Below are 17,543 nucleotides of genomic sequence, written 5' to 3'. Positions count from 1 at the left end.
GAGGGGTTGCAGGTTCGATTCCCAGTAAGGGAACCTCCTAGGTTGTGGGCTTGATCCCTGGTTGGGGCAACCTGTTTCTCTCCCCCACTCCCTTCCTCGCTAAGAATCAATAAAACATAACCTCAGGTGAGGATTAAGAAAAAGGTGCATGCTTTAGATCAGTGGTCACCAACTGCTGGTCCGTGACCATTGGTGGTCTGTGGGGTCCCAAAGGTTGGTGACCGACCGCTGGTTTGGATGACCCTCAAGGCAGCTTCCTGGAGCTCAGGCAGCAGGCAGGGGTAAGAATGAGGCCCAGGAGCCCTGCAGGCCAACTGCAATCAGTGTCCTGTGCTCAAAACCCAGCTCTACCTCTGGGCCTCAGTTTCTTCCCCTGTAAAGAGGAGGACTCTCTGTCTCAGAGAGTCACAGTGAGAATCCAGGAGTTCATCCAGAGAAAGCTCCTGGACTCGGAAGTGCTGTGTAAATCCCAGCTCAAGCGCGGGTGATGCTCACTAGCAAGCTGCCATCCGCAGCTTCTGAGCCTGTGACCCACAAGGCAGGACCATGCCTCTCTCTCCCTCGTTCTGGTGTCTCTTTCCCCTACAGCTTCACAGGAACCCAAGATGTGTGTGTGTGTGTGTGTGTGTGTGTGTGTGTGTGTGTGTGTGTTCATGAGCCTCCGGAACAAGACCCAGCCACCTCTCTCGTCGCCTGGCCTGCTGCTGGCCCCTGGCTTAGGGGTGTCAGGACTACCCCAAACCCTGGAAGAAGCCAAGATACCCAAGCCCTACTGGCTACGGAGTCAGCCAGAGCTCTGGGTTGCGAGGTGAGACCCGGGCAGGAAGAGCTGCAAACGGCACTGGGGAGAAACAGGCCCAGGGCGGGGGGCTGGGGTGCCTGGGAGAGGTCCTGCCCCAGGGGGTGAACAGCTGTAGGCTGTGAACTTGAGGGCAGTCAGGGAGGTCTGGTGGTCTCAGGGCGACAGGACAAGGGCACCCCCTGCCTATATGAGAATAATAAGGAAACACAAATGACTGGTACACCAGACAGAGAGGCAGGTTGACGCGGCGCTGGGAGGGCAGCAAGCAGTGCACGCATCCCGGAGGGGCGCCTTTCTTGGGGGTGTATCGGGGATACGGAGGTGGCGGTAGTGCTGGGGTGGGTTTCCCAAAGATAAAGGTTTCTTCCTGGCTGACCACCTGGCTTAAGGGTTTATCCTCAAATCTCCATCATATCCTACCTGAACGTAATGATAGTGGGATGCCCCATTCTAGGGACCAGGTTCTCAAGGTTCCATCACCTCCCATGACCTCCGGTGGGGGCTGGGTCCTGAGAAGCCCTCCCCACACCGGGGACCCCTGCCTCAGTGCCCCTCAGGCAGCCAGGGGAAGTGCCCTGGGCTTGCTGTTTGAGGGTCGCTGCCTGCACAGCCGCTCTCTCCAGCCCGCCCAGCGTATCCTCTCTTAGCCCCTCCCCTGCTCTCAGGAAATGCACTTGCTTACCCGATGGCCATCATGTGGGCCCTAAGCCCTGCCTCTGAACTTCCCCTCTAGCCACACCCTGCCTGACCCCCACCCCCAAATGTCTCTTACCTTTACCACCCCTAGGAGGGGCAGGGGAAAGAACCAGCGTTTATCAAGCCCCCACAAAATGCCAAGCACTTTAGTGTCGATGCCTGTCTCATTTCATATCGCTCTAGAAGACAGTAACTGCCCCCATTTAAAGATGAGGACACTGAAGCTCGGTGAGGCTCAGGGACTTACCCAAGGTCACCCGAATATATGGTGGGACTGGAACTGGAACCTAAACCTGACTTCCCTGCATCGGCTGTGTGTCTGCACCAGTCACCCCTCTCTCAGCACATGCCTGCTGTGCCCTAGGCATTCCACCGGGTCCTTTACATCATCAAAACCACCTTCCCAGCAGGTCTTCTTGTCCCCATTTTATAGGCAACACAACAGAGGCTCAGAAGGTTAAGTAACATGTGGACAGTGGCTGATGGTTAATGTGATGTGCCTGCTTGGCCAGGCCATGGCACCCAGTTTTTGGTCAAACATCAGTCCGGATGTTGCTGCGGAGGTATTTCTTAGGGGTCATTACCATTCAAACCATCACTCTGTGCTGGGAGCAGGCCTCCCGAAGGAAGGAGGAATTCTGTCTCCAGACTGCATCTGGGCTTCAACATCAACCTCCCTGGATGTCCACCCTGCTGGCCTCTCCTATAGTTTTGACTCGCTAGTCCTCACAGCTGCTTGAGCCAAGTCCTTAAAATAAAACTCCCAGTCTCCCTCCCTCGCTCTCTATACACACTCACACACACACGCTATTGGATTTGTTTCTCTAGAGAACCCTAACACAGCGGTGGTGAGGTTTATAGCTCGCCTTGGGGCTTACCCGCTGCACTCTTCAACTTCCCATACACATAAACACGTGCTCGTTCTACTGATCAATATTGTGATTATGATAAACAGCGAGACACACCACTGCTGGGAATGACACTGTGCATCACTCACTGTTTGGACTTCGCACAAACATGAGCCCCTCCCCCACAGAGTGAAGCATCAGTGGCACTATCTTTCATTACGAGTTGGGCAAAAAGACACTACCGACCTTACTCCCTCTCTAAGTGCGGCTGAGGACCCCTGCGTGTCTAGGCTCCATTGCTAGAGGCATGCTGCTGTCTGACTGTGAGGGCCCGGAGGAGCTGGCCCTGTCTATTTCCTTTGCTGGCAGAACCCCACAGGGCACAGCTTCTGAAGTCAGGGCCAATTCTGCAGGGTTACCCAGCAGCCTCCTCACTCCTGCTGTTGTGGGCTCCTCGGGGCAGCCACCCAGCCTCGTCCGCTGAACGGCTGCCTGGACACCCACTAAGCATTTGCTGAAGGAGGTGCCAAGGACAAGAGGAAGGCCACTTTATCTTCCTCAGCCTCACACTAGGCCCCTGACCTTTTTCTCGGGGTGACTGGGATGTTCATCACTGAAAAGAGGGGGGTGAAGACAGGAGTGGGGTGTGAGCACCAGCTCCAGCTCCCCCGCCTCCACCCAATCGGGGACCCTGGGCACGTGAGTGTCCTGAGTGCTAACGACGAGGCCTGTCCTCCCTGCCTCCCTGCGGGGGAGGAGGAGGTGCTGGCAGGTTCAGAGATGCGGTCAGTGCAGAAGCTCTGGAGGGTCAGGAGGAAGCAACTGTGCAGCCTTCCTGCTGTTTCAGGCTTGAGCTGCACCCCATCCTCACGGGTCCCCGAGGGGACTCTGGAGGGTAAAGTCACAGACTCATGGGGTGGGGCAGGGAACCAGCAGGTGCGTGTATGTACCAGCACCATTTACTCCTCCCCTGGCTGGCCCTTGCGGTGGGCAGGACGAAGCCTTTAAGGTGAGGACACTGGCACGGTGCGGGCCGCAGCTCCTCGTGCAGACCTGGAACCCCTGCCCTGGTGTGAGATCCCCAACACGGACAGCTGAGGCTGCCTCCAGCGCCCTCACCTGCAGCCTTTTTGTTTTTAACCTTTTAAAGAAAAGCAATGTAATTGCTTTTTAAAGTATGAGAGCACTCCGGGCTTGCTGGGAACACACACAGGGTGCGGAGCAGCTTATGGCAGATCCTCTCCACCCATGAGCCGACTTGTGAGTCAGCCCCTCTCGTCCGTTGTGTCTACTCCCAGTGCCTTCTATGACACATAAGGACTGTTTTTAAGTTTTCAGCTGATGGAGTGGAGATTCCTTTTTTATTACTATTATTATTGATATTTTTGAGAGAGGGAGGGAGGGAGGAAGAGAGGGGGAAGAGTGAGAGGGAGAAATATCAATTGGCTGCCTCCTGCATGCCCCCTACTGGGGATTGAGCCCGAAACCTAGGTATGTGCCCTGACCGGGAATTGAACCCTTGACCTTTTGGTGCACGGGACGATGACCAACTGAGTCACACCAGCCAGGGCATAGGTAAGAATCTTTAAACAATGGGATGTCCAATTTGTCAGGAATGTGCTCCCCTGTCAGCACACTCAGACCTACCTTATCCTTTTCAATGACTCGAGCATTCCACAATATGGCTCTACCACAGTTTACATAACCAGTTCCCCACAGATGGGCGCTTTCCAATATTTGCTTTCATGAACAGTGCTGCAGTAAACAAGTGTGGACATCTCCGTGCACACAGAGCGAGTGTTTACGGGGACACACTCCTCGGAGGGGACGCAGGGCCCAGGGAACGCACATGCAAAGTGCTGGCTGCTGCCCTCCACTCCCGGCTACAGGGCCGTGTCCTCACGCTCTGGCCAACACGTCCTCTCTGCCAATCACACCTGAAGACACCTTCTTTGATCGGGGAGACTGAAAAATGTTTTGTGTTTTCTAGCCATTTGTATTTGTCCTACCGAGAACTGCCTATTTCTACTTTTCTGTTGCGCAGCTTGTCTTGTACTCTGTGGGAAGTTTCCTATATTACGGCTTTAACATATGGTAATTATGTTCAATTACTGAACAAGGAAGTCTTTTTATCGCCACTTCACTGATTAATTGATAAACGGAATCCATCAAGCACAGGGTGGCTGGGCAAATCCTTGCCCAGACATCCCCCCTCGTACCCTAAATCCCACTGATAAAACCCCAGATGCTGTCGCCGCGCCCACCTCACCCTGCTGTGGGCCCAGGCACGCTGGTCTGCATGAGAACAGCAGGGTCGCTTGGGGAGGTAGGAAACCCCAGGGCAGGACATTAGTCCGCGGGTGACTTCTACGTGCCTGGGCCCAGCTATAGGGCCAGGGAAAGCAGTGAGGCCACAACCCCGTGCCCTCTCGTTCCCTTCCCTCTTTTGATGTCCTCAGTGACATCACTTGCTCATTCTGAGCCCCCAGTGTCTTCCCTCTGGATCCTCCCCCTCCTCACCTGTCTCAAGTTCAGAGCAGTATGTTAGTGCTGAGGGACTGATCACGCCTGGCTAGCCAATCCTCTCCTCTGAGAAAGGCTGGGTCCCCAAAGCCATCCCAGCCACCAGCCAACCAACAGCAGGGCAGTTACCCTCAGGATAGGGGATACCTTCTCTTGGGCCCTGAAATCACACATGCCTACTTTGGTCATTCCTGGGTGTCTGGGTGGGGTCAGAGGGCCTGGGTGATGGCTCTTGCTCACCCTACCCACCACGTGCCTGAAGAGGAAGCTCTGAAAAACCCAGGACTTGCTTTGAGGTTGAAAGCAGCGTGGCCAAGGATTCGGGCTCTCTTAGTACAGGCCAAGGCAGGAGCCTGTCCTACCTCAACAGTGCCTCCCCATAGCCTTAACTCGTTTTACTGATTTTTAGAGAGAGAGGAAGAGGGAGGGGGAACATCAATGTGAAAGTGAAATGTTTTTATTGATTTCAGGGCGAGGAAGAGAGAGGGAGAGATAGAAACATTAATGATGAGAGAATCATTGACTGACTGCTTCTTGCATGCCCCCTACTGGGGGTCCAGCCGGCAACCTGAGCAGATGCCCTGACAGAAAAAGGAACTGGAATCCTGTTTTGGTAAACAGGACAACGCCCAAGCAACTGAGCCACACCAGCCAGGGCCCCCACCTTAACTTTTAACTCTGACACCACCCACCTCCTTCTCCTCAGGCAGGCCCAGGGATCCAGAGCCCGTCCTTACGAGACAGGCCTGCTCCTCTGCCCTGAATCAGCAGCTGTGGCAGGATCTCCATCAGCTGAAACCAGCAGCAAGGTCAGGGCGTCCCCTCCTGGTAGCATATCCTGGCCCTGAGTTCCTCCCCGAGGGAAGGGACAAGGCCCAGCGGGCTGTGATGGCACTGAGGCAGCTGGGCAGGGAGCAGGGTAAGCCAGGGGCTGAGAGAAGTGGTCTGGGTGCCCTGGAAGGTGGACACATGCCATGATGGGATGATGAAGATGCTGACAGACAGTGCAAGGTACCAGAGAAAACTGCCTACACTGCTGCTGAAATAAGAGGAGCTAAACACTGGCTGCACAAAAGTAATATTCGTTCCAGTTAATCACAGCAGCTGCTCAGCACTGATGCCGCAGACAGTGCAGCTCGATGGCGTGTACAATTAGCACCAGACAACTGAGCTGTGTGTTCTGAGTGATCATAACAATCACAGCCACAGGGATCTTTCTAGTGTGTGGTGGCTGATCAGATGGGTCCCTTGCAGTAGTAGTGGTGGAACAACCATGACAACATGCACGACGCACGCAAATTCCAGTAACTCTCACAGAGCCCACTCTCCACCCCTGGATCCTGCCTGGTGTACAGAAAGAAGGGGTGCCCCTGCCCACAGTCCTGCAGCTGATGAGCAGCACAGCGGGACCGAGCCAGGCGTGCGGCTTCAGCCTACCGGAGCCCTAGGACTGCTCCGCGCACTCCCCCAGGCTGTGTGAGGGCCGCTCCGGTCCCCGCCCTCCTCACCTGTGTAGCTGCTGGAGGGAAGCGGGTGCTCTGGTTCTCCATTGAGCTCTGCGGCTCCTTGTGTCTCTGCCACTTCCTCTTTCTCCTCCTCTTCCCGGACCTCAGGGGCTTCCTCCGGTGGCTGCTCCATGGCTGATTTCCCCTCGGCGCCACGCCTGCAGGCCCGGTCATAGCTCTGGCATCATCTGGGTCTGGATGCAGATGGACCCCAGGGCAGTTCCGTCAGCCTGGGCAGAGGGGAAGACAGGAAGAGGGAGGATGAGAGGGCGGTGAGAGTGGGGCATGACTCGGCCATCCGGGGCCAGCAGAGCAGGAGCACCTCACCTGCAGGGCTCTCCCACGGTCTCCACTCCTCGCATCAAGGTCACTTCCCCTCCCACCCTTTGTCCCTGGCTCTTGCAGCAGGTCTGTGGGGCTCAGAGCAGTTCCTATCACCCAGATGGGGTGACACTGCCCTCTGCTACCTTTCCCTGCCTCCTCTGCAGCATCCTGCCCTTGGAGTTCCTGAGTCTTCAGGAGACACACGAGAAAGCCTTAGGGGCTTTTCAAATGCTCAGTCCCCCTGGAGATCCTGCTACGCACGCATCACACCTCCAGCCCCTTCCTGCCGCACCAGTACCCAGGTCCCAGAATCACTGCCCTCCAAAGCCACCTTCGTGCAGGAAGTGTCAGGGTGGATAAAAGGCGAGAGCTCCCACCAGGCTCGCTCACAGCGACAGCAGATCTGCAGAGCCATCAGGCCAGGGTGGGTTCCCAGATAGTGACCCCCATGTTTACACCACCAGGAGGAGATGGTTCTAACCCTCTGCAGCTAAGATATTGTCACAAATGCCACAGTTAGAGGTATAAGCGTCTGACGGGGAGTCTTCCCGGCAGGGAACAGTAGGGCGAGGTCCCGAGAGGGGTGGGTTTTGACCAGGGGAGATGGTAGGGAACTCCGCTTGGGGATAACAGCTTTAAAACAGACTTGGAGGCAGCAGAGTGGGGAGCAGCGAGGAGTCCTGTGGGCTGGGGAGTGAGGTGCTAGGAGAGAGGACCTGGCAGGGTGGCGGGGAAAGTGGGCTGTGGCCAGTCATGTGTGCTTCAGTGCCCTGGCCCTGGGAGTGAGACTGACCTCATCCCACATCAGGACAGGCCTGGAAGGATCAGGAGCAGAAAAGACCTGCTCTAGAGAGATTCAAGCATCTGTGGGACCCCTTCCTTGAGGTCCCACAGGCACTCAAACTCAACCTATCCCAACAGAACCCACTGTCTTCCCCCACTCCCCCTTCTCTGTAACCCCCATTTCAGTGACCCACACGCCCATCTACCCACTTGTCAAAGCCAGAAGGCAGAAGCCACTGGAGACTCCTCCCTCTCGCTCACCCTGCTCCAGCCTGCAAACGTGGCTGTACTGGAGCCAGCGGGGAGTGTGAGATCTGGATGTCTGCACTCCTCCCAGAGAGCCTCATCTGATCGGTCTGGGAGCAGCTTGGACATTTTTGTTTTAATTCCCCTGGTGATTCCTTCCCATCAGGCCTTCATCTTCCCCTGCTTGGACTGACACAAGAACCTCTCAGTTGGTCTCCCGAAGGCAGTTTGGAAATTCAGCCCTAGAGTCTAAGAGCTGGGGAGTTGGAAACCTATAGTTGGGGCATCCTTGTTGATGTGACAGCCACAGGAAGGGATTCGGTTCTCCAAGGGAGACAGTGACACATCAGGGAAGGACAGAGGAAGAGGCCCCAGAGCAGACAGGGGGGCAGTGGCCAGAGGCAGGACGGACTCGGGACAGCCTGGTGTCTCAGAGCCAAGGGAAGGGCTGTTTTTCAGGGGGAAGGGGTCAACCGGCTCAAATGCGATAAACTGATCCCACTGGATTCCGTGACTGTGAGGTCATCAACGACCTCGGGAAACAAGTTGCAGCCAAGTGGTTGGGATGGAAACGGGGCTCTAAGAATTAGTGCTAGCGAGGAAGCTGGGACAGTGGGTGGAGATTAATTTTTGGTGACTATGTCAGGGAAGGAAATGTATACACACTAGACTGAGAAAGTAGCAAGGCTGGGGAGAGGTTTTTCATAATAAAGGAAACTCAAATAAGTTGTGGGCAGAGGAGAGGTCTGCGGCGAAAGACAGGAAGATTCAAGGGGGAAGCCAGGGCAGGGTGACTGATGGGAAGGGAATGATTCAAGGGCCCAGGATGAGGAAAATACAAAGCAGCATCATAGCAGTGTGTGTATGGGGGCGGGGGTGAGGTTCACGTGGAATGGCCTCCCTGAGAGTAGAAGATGGGACTTGAAGAAAGCAAAGGGCTGGGGGAGGAGAGGCACTCTGGCAAACATGGTAGGGAATGAGCTGGAAAAGAATAAAAAGAATGAAAGGAAAGCTAATATAATTGAAACAGGGAGGTTCTGGCACTTGAACAGACAATCAATAAAGAGAATACAGAAGTCTATAAATAGATGCAAACACGCATGGAGCTTTAATATGTTATAAAGACAGCACTTCAAATCAAAGGGGAAAGGTGGATCCTTCAATAAATGGTATGTATTGATCCCTACCTTACACCTTATACCAAGACAAGGCCTAAACAAATCAATGATTTTAAAGTTAAAACATACACTATACCAATAGTCTGGAGATGGGGGGAAGGGCTAAGAATGACACAAAATCCATAAAACTTTATAGGTTAAAAGAGTATGGGTAAAGATTAATAAATCTGATTAAAAAAAAAACTTTCTACACATTAAAAAAAAAGCATAAGAAAGAAACATAATAAATTGAGAAAAAAGATTTGCAGCTCTCATCAGATAAAGGGCTAATTTCCCTAAATAGTTCCTGCAAATTAATAAGCAAAAGACCAGCAAATCCAATAATAAAATGGGCCGAGGATATAAAAAATGTATACAGAGCCCAGCTGGTGTGGCTCAGTTGACTGAGCATTGTCCCATGCACCAAGAGGTGGCTGGTTCGATTCCTGGTCAGGCACATGCCTGGGTTTTGAGCTCAACCTCCAGTAGGGAACATGCAGAAGGCGGCTGATCGATGTTTCTACTATCTCATTGATGTTTCTATCTCATTCTCTCCTTCTCCCTTCCTCTTTCTCTAAAAAAAAAAAAAAAAAAAATCAATCAAAACGTATTTTAAAAATGGATACAGAAAAGCTATACCTGTGGCTCTTAAATATGTGAAAAGATGCTCATCATCATTCATAAAAAGAGAAATGCAAATTAAAACAACACTGAAATGCACTTTTTAAGATCAGATTAAAACAAATGCTAATACATTATTGCTAAGCAGGTGGAAATATAATCTAACACATCCCTGGTGGAAAGGTAAACAGCACAACCTCTAAAGAGGCTAATTTGGCTACATCTATCCAAATTACAAGCAGACATGCCCTTTGACCCAGAAACACCACTTGCAGCTTGTAACATAAGCTATACTTCCACTGGAGCAAAATAACACAATGTATTAGTACAAGGTTACTCATTACAGTATTATTGGACTAGTACGAGGTGGGGAACCACCTCGAAGTCCATTAACAAGGGCCTTATGAAATAAATCATGACATGGAAACATGCAGTTCTATGCAGCCTCCAAGAACAATGACGTCATGGACTGGCAATGAAAGTCAAATACACAAGGAAAATTTTCAAAGGTAACAAGATACCATTAATAGGACCATGTAACTTCCAAATTATTACGGCAGGATGGGGAAACTTAGAAGTCATGTGGAACGCTAGCTTTCTGCTGAGAAAGTCTCACAGACAGGACTACGGAGACGGAACAACCAAATGCAACGTAGGATGATGCACTGGGTCCTGGAACAGAAGGGACAGCGGTGGGAAAACTGGGAAGCTCCAGACAGTTCTGCTGAGCTGAGTGAATGGCGCTGCCCAGTGCCCATCTTAGTTTTGGAAGGGGCATGATGCTTACGTATGATGTCAATGTTGGGGAAAGTGGATGACACCCCAAGGAGCCTGGTCACTGTTCTGTGGAGCTGCGGAACTAGCCCTGAACCCACCTCAGACTACGTGTTAGGTGAACACATTAAAGGCCTGTTTTCCACGCACCGCATACAGCTGAACACAGTCCTAAGTGAGACAGGCCATAAGGACCCTTAGCTACGGAGAGTGGGACTGTGGGGAGGGGCTGCTGACCACACTGGCAAAGGACCCTGGCCATCACCAAGGGCAGTCTGTGACTGCTGAGGAATGTATTTAACTCTCTAAAGAAATCAGCTTTTGTCCAAATCACAAGGACCAGAGACAATGATTCTTCGCGTTTCACGGTACTGAAACGTCTGGAGGTAGAGGGGGAGGGGCTGGAGAGGGAGGAGACCCTCAGCCAGGCCCATGCCTGAAGGGCTGCAGGAGGTTTCTGATGAGCAGCTCGATGACAGAGGGCCAGTCGATGTGACGTCTACGAGCCATGAGCTCTGTGGTGGCACTGGCCAGAGGGGTGAGTGGACACGGGGAAATGCACACCAGTGGTGATGAGAGCCAGCGAGTGGGGGACATGAAGATTTGGGGGTTCCCCCTAGCAGGTAGAAACAGAGGAGCAAAAACTGCAACACTGCCTTGTATAGATACTTGACAAAATATTTTCTCACACATTGCCTATGACCTCTGAGTGACCTTGGGAGATGGGAGGCAGAGTTCATTGTCATGACTGAATCCTGGAGGGCAAGGCACCTGCTGGGTACAGAATAAACAGGCCCTGCTCAATCCTCCAAGCCCCATAAGGAGAGCCTCGTGTGGTCCCCTGGGCAGATGAGGGGAGTGACAAAAACCCAGGCCCGCAGAGCCTGACAGGGCGTCCTTGCAACACACCTCAGGATGACATCGACGACCATGGGGTTTCGGACACATGGAGTGGCAGCCTGGCTAGGCCTTGGCGATCTGTGCGCCCCATACCTCTGAGCCTCAGCTTCTGCTTCCCCATGAGCTGGCTGGTTAGGTCATCATGCTCAGGGCTACTGTTCTCAGAGTCTGGGGTGCACATGGCGGCCTCTTGGGATCAGATGTGGTTCTGGGCTATGGCTGGCGTTTTGGAATCAGGGCCAGGGTTCCTGGATTCCAGCCTGGAATGTCTCTCTGGCTGTGACCTCTTAAGGACACCAGCTGAAGGGGGAGGGGAGCCGCAGTCTGGTTACTCCAAAACCCACACACATCCCTAGGGCTGTTTCTTATTTAGATGCAACCACAGCACTGCGCCCATCCATCCGTGCATTTTGCCAGAAGCCATCCACCAGCACCAAGGCTGCCCCACACCCACCACTGTTCTCAGCTTGTCTGGCCAGGAGCTACTTTGATACCCGCGCCCCCCTCAGACCCAGGCCCACAGGCTGGATTTTCCCAGGTAGCTGCCACTCACCCCTGTCCTTGCAATGAATCCTGTTCTCCTCTTCCCTCTCCAGACCTGGCACTAAAAATAGCACACCCGGCACTAGGTTTAAATTTTAAGTGGCTGCGCTGAGAAATCCTGGTCTTCGCTGTGCCCCACCCCTGCACTGTGCCAGAGCCAGGAACTCTGATCAGGCAGAGCTTCACCCCTTAGGAGGTTGGTGCTGACCTCAGACAGGTAAGGGTCCTGCAGCCGGAGTGAGGAGGCCTGCTCTGCTGCCCCCTGGGGACAAAAAGTAGTATCTAGCAAAAGGATTTTTACCAAACAAATGCCTGGACTGCTCTGACCCTGGCGCACGCGTGCACATGCACATGCACATGCACATGCACACACACACACACACACACACATCTGCAGCACACATGTGACCCCAGTGTTCCCATTCCAAGACCCTTTGCCCCAAGAAGCAACTCAGGTCTTTTGGGAGCTAAGTGGGGGAGGGGACATAACTCAATTCAGTTCCCATTGGGCAGGTAAAGTTAGGAGCTTACCCCAAGTGACCCAGAGCCCTAGAGAGGTCTGGTCTAGGGCCCGAGCAACAAAGCCACCTGGAGCCTTAATCTTTCCAAGTCTAGTTGTCCTCAGGAAACGGAGCCTTCCTGACGCCCGCCACTGGCAGGTTCTGAGTGGGCTCAGTGAGTGTGCCGGGCCCCCCTCACCATGTGGCACAGCCTCAGAGGCCTCGCCTCGCTGGTCACCAGACCCCAGGCATGGTCACAGCTGCAGAGCCTCGGGCTCACCACCTCCATCACCATGGTCCTTCCATTCTCCAGGGCTTACTACACACCAGGCAGGTCCATGTGTGCAAACACATCTCATCCTCACAACCCCCCTGAGTCAGGTACTATTCCCATCCCCATTTAACTGACGAGGAAACCGTGGAACAGAGGGAAAGTAACTGCTCCAGGTCACACACGAACGGAAGGAGCAGGGTTCGAGCCCAGGCAGGTTGGCTCAAGTCCCAATCACTGTGCTGTACTCCATCGTGGTGTTGGGTGAGCCTGGACCCAAAGCTGGTACGTCCCTGCCCAGCTGGGGCCCCGAGGGCTGGAAGCTGCTCTTAGACTCAGTCTGGAGCCATCACCCCCGAAACCTCTGTCTAGCCGGCAGGTGCTATTTCTGTCAAGAACACCCCAAAGCCCTCTGGACGCTCTCAGCCAGAAGACAACCGTTGTGCTCTCAAGACAGCCACAGCGCTGGTCCCGGCTCCCTCTCCAGCCCATCCCATGTTCCTACAGCACTCCCTGAACACGGGGCTCAGCCTGGAATGCTGCCTCTCTACCAGCTGGGCCTGCTCCTTCAGACCTACCTGCACCTCCTCCTTCCGGAAGCTGCTCCATTCTGTTCCTTCCTGCTGCAACCCTGGCCCAGGCCCTCCAGCTCTGGAATTTCTGTACCAAACTGCCAGTCTGTTAACTGGTCTGTCCTCACCACGTTATCAGCATCCCAGGCAGTGCCCTCTATCTTGCCAAGGTAGGACCCAGTGCCCAGCACGGGGCTCGGCACTTAGTGGGTGTTCAACATGCCCTTGCTGAGTGAACATACAGACGAAAAGCGTTAACCACGGCCACACTGTTCTCAGTCACAGCGTCTGCCATGTACTGATTCTCATGTATGACTGCCTTGGAGATGCAACACCTCACAGAAATCAATTCCACTGACTTCTGCGTGAGGCCCAAATTCAAACCCTGCCTCTGCGCCCCCTGCCCCCACTTCACCCCCTGAGGTCAGGTGAAGACACCAAACCCTCCGAGTTTCTCAGCCCTAAAACTGGGATACCACCTAACCTGAGCAGCTGTCCTAAGGATTAAACACACACACTGCTTACCAGTGCTGGCATACAGTAAGTGTCCAACAAAGAGGGAGTGTGGCTGCTGCTGTCACTGCTGGCTCATTTTAGGGACTGAATGGAGCAATGGTATCCAGGCCCAGAACGGTACCAGCCCACTGGGATTCCAGGGACATAACCACACAATTCCCCACTCCTTCCTTACAATCCACTGTGGGAACAGAGAACTGACAGGGGGCTCCCTACCCCGGCCCAGGCTTTGCTGTTCAGAGAGATGAGTTCAAACCCTCCCCCACTTCTCCCCGCTCCGCCCCCCCCGCCACCGCACAGCGGACCCAGTTGCTGTATTTCCTCCCCCTGCCCCCCATAGCGGGACAAGGGTCAGCAGCCCTAGGCCCACATCTCAGGACCAGCTGTAAGGGAGGCCATGAGAGAATGGGCCTGGTTCATTCTCTCCCAAGCTTTCCAGTCTGGGTACTGACCAATGCCCTGGTTTCCCTGAAGAGCAACTCCAGGGTGCTCTCTTCCCCCATCTGCCAATCCGGGCACCCCACTCCCCTCAGGGCACACAAGGGCCTGTGGGGCTTTCGTGTTGGAATGGACCCACCCCAGCAGTTCGACCCTAGGCGTGGCCTGGGGCTGGTTTTGTTCAGAGTGCTAGAACCAGAGAGAAGATACCCAGGAGGCCACCCTGCCCCTACCTCTGAGGTTCTCCCAATGCCACCAGGAGTCAGGCCCTAAGGCCTGTGGGCTGTGGAGTGGAGCTAAGCTAAACTAAAAGGGAAAGCTGGCCTCAGGGAGCTACTGAGAACGTGCCTGGAGAGAGATCCGAGTGGGAAGGAGGCTGTCACCAGGGACCAGCAAGGGGCCCCCGAGGGTGCCCGCAGCCAAGCAGGGGAGACTGCAGCCAGCGACCCCCGCCCCAGCCGCCTCTGCCTGTAGCCACTGAAGACTGAGGAGAGGCTAAAAATCTACAGTTTTCTCAAGAAACACAACATCAACATGGTTCTTTTTTCTGAGCGGGAGTCATAGGTGATCCGAGTGGGAAAGAGGCTGTCACCAGGGCACCTTCCAGAACCTTCTCCTCCCAGGACCTCGGTGCTATGGCTGCTGATGCCACCGATGCCCCTCCACTCTTCCTCTGGTCCCTGCCAGCTGCTTTCATTCACTCATTCAGCCAGTATGTGTTGAGCACCCACCACCATGTGCCAGGCCACATTAGTGAAGAAACCAACACAAACACACCGCGAGGAAGCCCGGCCGGGCTGTGGAGAGCAAGCGCCGGCGCAGCGGCAGCACTCTCGGAGCATGCCCCTCCAGGATGGGTACCAGGAAGGTGTTCCTGAGATGTGGCCTTTGACCCAGAGGCAGGTGAGTGGGGTTACAGGGCAACGGGGAGACCGATGGGAAAAGGCCCCTCGGAGGGAGGTTGGCATGGACCCTCGGAGGGGTGGAAGGAAGGGCTGTGTGGCTGGAGTGCCAGGAAGGCAGGGGGGCTGGTCTAGTGGAGGCTGGCAATCCCTCGGGCCTCAAAGGGCGAGTGAAGGATATGGGTTTATCCAAAGAGCAGCAGAGAGCCTAGGAGGGTTATGAGGACGATGGACAGGTTCAGAGCTGCATTTGAAAAGAATCCCTCCGGCCACTATGGAGGACGGACTGGAGATCATTCCGCTGGGCTCTGAGCCAGGGTTGCAAAGCTAGCGGGGGCACTGGCGGGAGGGAGAGGCCACCTCCTGGATCCCCGGACACCTACCTCTTCAGTTCCTGGGGAGAGCCTCATCCAGAGCCGCATGCTCCCCGGGGCCCACCTGTGCCGCCCCGAGTGAAGCGGCAGGGCAGGGCAGGGCAGGGCAGGAGCGCTCCATGGGCCCTGCCTGCGGACTCCCTGGCTCAGCCTCCCAGTGCTGTTCTGATCTCGGTGACTCCCAGCTACGACGCACTCCCATCTGGGAGCACAACTGGCACTTGGCACAGTTGGCAAGAGACCAAGTGACTCGAACAGCCACATCCCTAGGCCTGACAACTCCATCCAAGCCCGTCAAACTTCTGACACACATCTCTAGGAACTATGGGCCAGGCACGCTACTCACACCCTTTTCTTTTTAAACATCTAAGACTAGGACACCAGCCAGCCCCTTAATGTTCACGAAATAATCTCTCTAATCTCAGGGAGAAGAATGCAGACAAAGCTGAGTGTGCTGAGCACCCACACTGCCCTCTGAGGGCAGCTCTGACCAATGCCTCCTGCTGGGTGTGGGGACGGAGGCTGGTGGCAGAGAAAGGGCAGTGCCTCACAGGAGGCAGGCCCAGCGAGAGGGATGAAGCTGACCAGCCCAGGAGAAACGGGACACCCAGTTGGAGGTGGAAGGCGGAGGTGTCAGAAGGGCTGAGTGACTCCTGAGCCTCCCCAAGGACAGGGGGGGCCAGAAGAGCCCTCAGCGAAGCCAGGACCAGCCAGGTCAGCCCAGGAGAAACTGGCTCCTAAGTCCAAGCTCCCCTGAAAGTGCTCATGCCTGTAACCTTGTAATTCTCCTCACAGGAAAATGGACTAGGCTGTTCGAAGCAGTGCTACTTATAAAAATGAAATCAATTTTTATAAGAATGAGAATTTTGTATTAATGAAAAATAACAGAAATATCTCAATGTGCAATAGAGATATGGTTAAATAAATGAGGGCTCCCCCCACCCCATAAAATGGAGTATTATCCAGCCATGAAACTCATGTTTTCATAGAATATTTAGTAACTTTAGTGGAAAATAGCAGAATTCAATTATATAGCAAAAATCCTATAAAAATGACTAGAGAAAGAATGGAAGTTTCCATGTACGATTAGGGCAGCAGGTGACTTCCTGTTTTTATGTCACTGTAGTCTTAACCTTTCTGTGCTGAACATGTACCATCTCCATCGCACTTGACCTCTCAGAGCATGTGGTGCACTGCGGAGTCCTTCCTCCATTACGCCTTCTCCTCTCTTGGCTCCAGGTTTTCCTCTGACCTCACTGGCTGCTCCTTAGCAATCTTCCTGCTGGAGCCAGTGAGCAATTTCTTCCTGCCCACTTAGGGTCTCCTTCAATCTACACTCCTCCCTGCATGGCTTTATGCTCGCTCGTGGCTTTTGAAACCTTCAATATACTGATGGCTCCTTTATATTTCTCCAGCCCAGATTCTCTGATATCTCCACATGGATGCCCAATGGTATCACAAGTCTAACATCCAAACTGAGCCCTTGACCTTGGCCCCCCCCCCGCCCCCGCCAACATCATTCCCATCTCAGTAAATGTCAATTCCAAGTTTCTAGTTAGTCAGGCCAAAATGTTGGTGCCAGCAAATCCTGTTGGCTCTGCTTTTATTTTTTATTTATTTATTTATTATTTATTTTTTTAAAATATATTTTTTATTGATTTTTTTACAGAGAGGAAGGGAGAGGGATAGAGAGTTAGAAACATAGATGAGAGAGAAACATCGATCAGCTGCCTCTTGCACACCTCCAACTGGGATGTGCCCGCAACTAAGGTACATGCCCTTGACCGGAATCGAACCTGGGACCCTTCAGTCCACAGACCGACACTCTATCCACTGACCCAAACCAGTTAGGGCTTGGCTCTGTTTTTAATAAATACCCAGATTTGAATCACTTCTCATCACTTTCACTGCTATGACTCTGGTCTGAGCCAACATTCTCTCTCTCTCTCTCTCTTTCTTATTAATCCTCACCCAAGGATATTTTCCCATTGATTTTTAGAGAGAGTGGAAGGGAGGGGAGAGACATAGAAAGAAAAACATCAATGTGAGAGAGACACATCTTGGCTGCCTCCCGACTGGGGCTGAGGATCGAGCCTGCAACTAAGGTACGTGCCCCCTTGACGGAATTGAACCCACAACCCATGCTTTCCAATCAATCATTAGTCTGGGTATTGACTAATCTGTGTTAGTTTCTTGACAATTGTGGCCTGGCACATGGTGGTAGGTGCTTAACAATATTTGCTGAATG

General features: G+C 53.6%; 1 protein-coding gene across 3 annotated transcripts in view; it reads right to left on the bottom strand.

Annotated features, from left to right (window-relative positions):
• PPARD (peroxisome proliferator activated receptor delta) overlaps positions 1–17,543 on the bottom strand; it is a 78,288-nt gene that overhangs the window by 8,127 nt on the left and 52,618 nt on the right. For 2 of the 3 annotated variants that reach the window (XM_008151987.3, XM_028161258.2), the window contains one exon: positions 6,378–6,604. In XM_008151987.3, coding sequence (XP_008150209.1) covers positions 6,378–6,507 — 130 coding nt within the window. In that variant the 5' untranslated portion in view covers positions 6,508–6,604. Of the gene's footprint in view, positions 1–6,377; positions 6,605–17,543 lie in introns of those variants that run through there. The other variant, XM_054722078.1, reaches the window with a different exon arrangement.

This window comes from Eptesicus fuscus, chromosome 10 (assembly GCF_027574615.1).
Source record: "Eptesicus fuscus isolate TK198812 chromosome 10, DD_ASM_mEF_20220401, whole genome shotgun sequence".
Taxonomy (NCBI): Eukaryota; Metazoa; Chordata; class Mammalia; order Chiroptera; family Vespertilionidae; genus Eptesicus; species Eptesicus fuscus.
Note: the sequence above shows the minus strand (reverse complement) of the source record. Positions and strands in the feature narration are given on the sequence as shown.